The sequence below is a fragment of the Pygocentrus nattereri genome, chromosome 6 (genome assembly GCF_015220715.1).
Source record: "Pygocentrus nattereri isolate fPygNat1 chromosome 6, fPygNat1.pri, whole genome shotgun sequence".
NCBI lineage: Eukaryota > Metazoa > Chordata > Actinopteri > Characiformes > Serrasalmidae > Pygocentrus > Pygocentrus nattereri.
This window is the reverse complement of record NC_051216.1, coordinates 1656404-1662000: the sequence shown is the minus strand read 5'-3', so window position 1 is coordinate 1662000 and position 5597 is coordinate 1656404. Positions and strand designations below refer to the sequence as shown.

The 5597-nt window shown below is 45.8% G+C and overlaps 1 protein-coding gene across 1 annotated transcript in view; it reads right to left on the bottom strand.

Annotated features, from left to right (window-relative positions):
- Positions 1-1878: 1878 nt before the first annotated feature.
- The window catches only part of LOC108415938 (PR domain zinc finger protein 5-like), a 10133-nt gene continuing 6414 nt past the window's right edge, over positions 1879-5597 (bottom strand). Inside the window, exon 3 of the mRNA XM_037538964.1 lies at positions 1879-3678. Within this exon, the coding sequence (XP_037394861.1) occupies positions 1879-3678 (1800 nt within the window). The remainder of the gene's footprint in view (positions 3679-5597) is intronic.

Genomic DNA, 5597 nt, shown 5'->3' with positions numbered 1-5597 from the left:
TACCATTAGCGCCAATTCAATCCCGTATTTTTGCAAATTCAGTTTCATTGTCTTATCCACAAACTCTCGTCCATTATCCGAAGATATTCGATCTGGAAGTCCCCATCTACTTATGACTTCCCTACACAGAAACTTAGCCACCGACTGAGCGTCTTTTCGCTTGGTTGGACATTCCTCAGGCCAACGCGAAAAACGATCAACTACTACCAATAAATATCTCTTACCTTCAATTGGTTTTATCATATCAACAAAGTCCACAACTAACTCACGCATAGGACCCCTCAGAGTCGGAATATGACCAGGAGGAACCACTATTCCTCTCCGAACATTATTCTTTAGACAGATAATACACCTGCCTATAACATAGTTGAGATAGATAGATAGATAATGAGGCTAGGATTGCACTGAGAAAAGCAGCATTCAGTATTGAATTACTACACTACTGCAGCATTGCTGAATACTGCAGTATGTGTTAGTGTTGGCATGTCAGTCAGACTGAGTGAGTGACTTTGGGTGATTCTTTATGTCTGTGGTTCAACATCGAATGTACGCATTCTCTAACTTGTTCACCTGTTCCTGTGTGTGTGTGTGTGTGTGGTTGTGTGTACAGTTGGATGCAAAGTATACAAAAGTTTGAACACCCCTGGTCAAATGACATGTTTAACTGTTAACAACTTAAATATGGCATTTTCTGCCATTTTTAACACTCTATTTCTATTAATTTGCCGAGTTTAACAAATTGGAACAAAAATAAAACATAAAATATTAAATGTGCCATTAAGTTTGCAAAGACCACACTGTATGTTGTATTTCTTTCCCCAATATGTTAAATTCAGCAAATAATTTTGGATTCAAATGTGCAGAAATTTGTTATCTGTAAAGAATGTGTTATTGTCACTTAGAAACTCAACAAAGCATGTAATCTGCCAAGGGGCGCCCAAACCTTTGAATATGATTGCATAAAGTGATTTTCTACTTTACTAAGCACACCTACCTTGTATCTACACTCGCTGTCCATTTTATTTTAAGGTTCACCATCAGTGTCACCGCATTGCTGAAAATGATCCACCACATGAATAATACCTCTGACCACTAAAGGTAAAAGGGGGCTAACAAAGCACAGAGAAAACCACATTGACTACAGTCAATGGCAACTGTAACTGAATCTGATAAAATGGGTAATGAGTGTAGACACAAGTGTAGACATTAGTACCTAATAAAGTGGCGAGTGTACAGGTGCAATTGCAAATTTACAATCACAGACCGTATCCCATTTTCTACTGAACAATCAACCACCCCCCTCTACACCACCACAGGCAAATGTTATTTGGACGGTGGACCAATACTGTTATGTTGTCCTGAGTACATTAGGCACAGCAGTGTTGCTGGGGGTTTTAAATAGTGTCAACTTACTGCCTGCTCTTAGACACACCTACCTTATTGGTTCTCCTAGTAGAAGTACAGTTTTAGACTACAGCTCATTTTTTTCCACATACATCCTGTGTTAGCCATTCTCTTGCCCTTCATCAGTTGTCCGGATGTGGTCTCGTTCTCTCTACTGACGGACAATGAAAAGAGTGATAAATTCTGCAATAACTGATGGGCTACAGCGTGAAATTGTGCATCTACAAAATGCACCTATATGGTAAGTGTTTCTGATAAAATGGCCAATGTGTGTACATCAGGAGATTCCTGCAGTTTGGCAATTGTCTGGCTCATTAATACCTGATTTAATTGGCATGTTTAGCTGGTGTCTTAAAGCATGGAAATTAGGAGACTATGCTGGACTCAGGTGCAAGTCCCCTCCGCTGGTGTAGATACATGGCACCGTAAGTGTATCCAACAAACAGGGAACACACGGTACAGGTAAGCAGCATTCTACCCTTCTGTTTTTCCATGGACATTTTCCATGTGCACTTTGAGGTAGTCATTGCGGGTGAACTTCTTGTGGCAGAGTGAGCACTCTGCCATTGGCCGGTTGGGGTTGTGGGTGAGCTTGTGTCTGATCAACATTTTCTTCAGACTGAATGACACGTCACAAACGTCACACTGGAAGGGCTTCTCTCCGGTGTGTGTATACCTGTGCTCATCCAGACATCGCTTCTGACGGTAGGCCTTGTTACACTCACTGCATTTATATGGCTTCTCCCGAGTGTGTGTGCGGATGTGCATCTTCAACCCATTATTCTTGCTGAAGGCCTTGTCACAGTAAGGGCACTGATAAGGGCGTTCACCTGTGTGGCTGCGGATATGCACTCTCAGAGTTCCGTTGCTAGCAAATTTCTGACCACAGTAGGGACAAATTTTCTCCTTCTCTCCTGTGTGTGTCTTCTTGTGGCTCTTGAGTACGGAGTTAGTGGCGAAGGCTTTCTCGCACAGGTCACACTTGTATTTTTTGTGTCCGTCGTGTACGGCCTGAATGTGCAAGTTCAGTGTGTCCTTGCGCTTAAACGTGGCGTCACACTGGTCACACTTGAACGTCCTCTCACTGTTGTGGATGAGGAGATGGCGCTGTAGGGAGAATAGAGTGCGGAATAGGGCCTTACACTCCTCACACTGGAAAGGCCTCTCCTCTGAGTGAGTCTTTTTGTGATTCTTGTAGATGTTGTGGTGGGCAAATGCTTTCCAACACAGCTTACACTTATATGGTTTGTCTTCACTGTGAATGATCTTGTGAGCTGTAACCTGGTCCAAGCGCTTAAAGCTGCGATTGCAGATCTCGCAAGTGTAGGGACGTTCCTCTGAATGTGTGATCATATGCCGTTTCAGCTGACTGGTTGAGATGAATTTCTTGTCACAGGCAGGACAGTCAAATATCTCATGGACCTTGCGATGCTCCTGCAGGTTGACTGAGGATGAGCATTTCTTATTGCAGATGGTGCATATGAGCTTCCTGCGTGCACTACCTGTGTGAACGTTGCCTTTGTGTTTTTTCAGAGCATCTTTGCTCTTGAATCTCTTTCCACAGCTCTCTGCCTTACAGATGAATCTGGCATCTGCTTTACATGCTACCTTATGCTGCTCAAAGCTAGACTCAGAGGAGAATGAGCTGTGGCAGAGAGAACACTGGTGAACTTTAGACGCATCTCCTGTCAAAGTCGGACTCTCTGTGCAGTGGAGAACGTGGCGCTGGAGTGCTTGTTTGATGGGGAACTCTTTGCCACAGTTGCCACACTTGAACTCCTTTTCCTCTGCTCTGCCTCTTTGGTGCAGTTTCTGCAGGTGTTCAGCCAGAACTTCCTCACTGGGGAAACTGCTGTCACACAGCAGGCATGCGTGATCCACCTTCTTTATTACTGCCTCTATCTCTGTGCTGAGGAGCTTGGCCTCTTTGCTGTTCTCGTCTTCGTCTTTGATGATCTCATCTTCTTCCTCAACCTCCTCTTCCTCCTCCATGTCACTATCCATATAGCCAATCAAGAGCTCCGTGTCTGTCTCGATGTCATCCACAGCCAGATAAAAGATGTTCTCCCCCTCCTGGATGGCAGCCAGGTTCTTCCGCTCCTGAGATGGGGCCTGGTGCACGAAGCGGAGCCAGTTCGCGTGCCGGGGGTTTCTGGCGTCCAGTACGTACAGCACGTCACCTCTGTTCCCTCGAACCTCCCACATCAGCCTGGGGTCCATGTTCTCATCCAAATCACTGGGCATTCTCTTCTCCCCAGTAAACGGACCAAAGTTCTCTCCAATTTTTTATCTGTGTGGAAGTCAAGGGCTGGAGTCAGAATTCCATCTGCAAGTCTCCACGTCACACACTCTCCGACTGCCTCCTCCTCTCGTGGCTCCTCCCCCCATAAAAGGCAGAGAACAAGCAAAAACTTCAGTACATTTCACAGAACGGAACCAACCACTTCACTCTCATCAGCACAAACCCCCCAATTCATGCACAGCAAGCACACTCCCACAACTCCACAGTTAAACAATTCCACACCACTCATAAAACAGGAGCCTAGCACACCTCATGCACCCACAGTTTCTCATGCACATCACTTCCACACTGCCCTTCTTTTCCCAAACTCTCAAGAACAAAACTTTTCACGCAACGCTAATAATTCTCAAATCTCCTCTTTTAACCCTAAGGTATATTTTAAACTTTTGGAACTCTACTAAGGTCTGTCCACTCCTGCATCCACACCTGAACATACTCTCCAGAACCTCCACCCAGGGCACCCCACCATGAAGCCCGCTCGCCCCCCTGACAGCATGACAGAGAGTGACTGCAGAATAGCACCAAGCCAGCAATTAGAGACCCGAGCAAAATCAAATCTGAACTTTTCAGTGGTCACCCTCAGAGCATACTCAAAAATGACCAGCCCAAGTACAGTAACCCCAGCATTGGAACCCCCTGGGACCATTCCCATGGAGACCGTACTCAAATCCTGGGTGTATTGAGAACCGGTCTGGCCGCGCGCTGACCGGAGTCGGACCCACTCAGTCTTGAGACTGTCTTAGGATTTCTGCAGTTTCAGAGTCACCCAATCAGGTAGAGAGAGGCACAAAAGCCACACAGCACAGCACCCCAGAATAGAAAAAGCCCATGAAGAGATGACCAGGCACGAACACAGACAACAGACCGACCCAGCACCAGTCCAATACTATTAGAATAGAATAGAATTCAACTTTATTGTCATTGCGTATGTCACAGGTACAAAGCAACGAAATGCAGTTTGCATCCATCCAGAATTGCTTAGCAGCAATATAAATATATATCTTAAAATGTACAGTAATTATAGTATATACAGGTTAAAAAAATATGAGGGGGTATGAACATGAAGGAGGTTATACAGGTTATAACAAGAATGTACAGGTTATAAATATGAGGGGTATAAGTACTATGAACAGGTTATAAATATGAAGGGGGATAAGTATGTACTTATGAACAGGTAGAGTATTTACACAGTATATACAATAATGGGCAGTATATACAGCAGATGTAAGTGCCGGTAAGTGGTGTTGAGTGGTGTGTAAGTCTGTGTGTACAGTCCATTGTTATTTAGATGTCAGGAGGCAGAGTTCAGGAGTGTGACAGCTGTTGGGAAGAAGCTATTCCGGTACCTGGTGGTCTTCGTCCGGAGGCTCCTGTAGCGCCTCCCAGAGGGCAGGGGGGTGAAGAGTCTGTGTGCTGGGTGACTGGGATCTTTGATGATTTTCCCAGCCCTCTTCAGACACCACTTCCTGTAGATGTCCTCTATGGCAGGAAGTGGTGCACCGATGATGCGCTGGGCAGTTTTCACCACCCTTTGCAGCGCCTTCCGGTCTGAGGCAGAGCAGCACCCGTACCATACTGTGATGCAGTTGGTCAGGATCCTCTCAATGGTGCAGCGATAGAAGTTCACCAGGATGTCTGAGGACAGGTGATTCATCCTCAGCCTCCTCAGAAAGAAGAGGCGCTGGTGAGCCTTCTTTACCAGCTTGGAGCAGCTGGTCGTCCAGGTGAGATCCTTGGAGATGTGGACACCAAGGAACTTGAAGCTGTTCACACGCTCCACTGCCGTCCCCATGATGTGGATGGGTGGATGTGGGTCAGCATTCCTTCTGAAGTCCACAATGAGCTCCTTAGTTTTCTCAGCGTTGAGCAGAAGGTTGTTAGTGTCGCACCA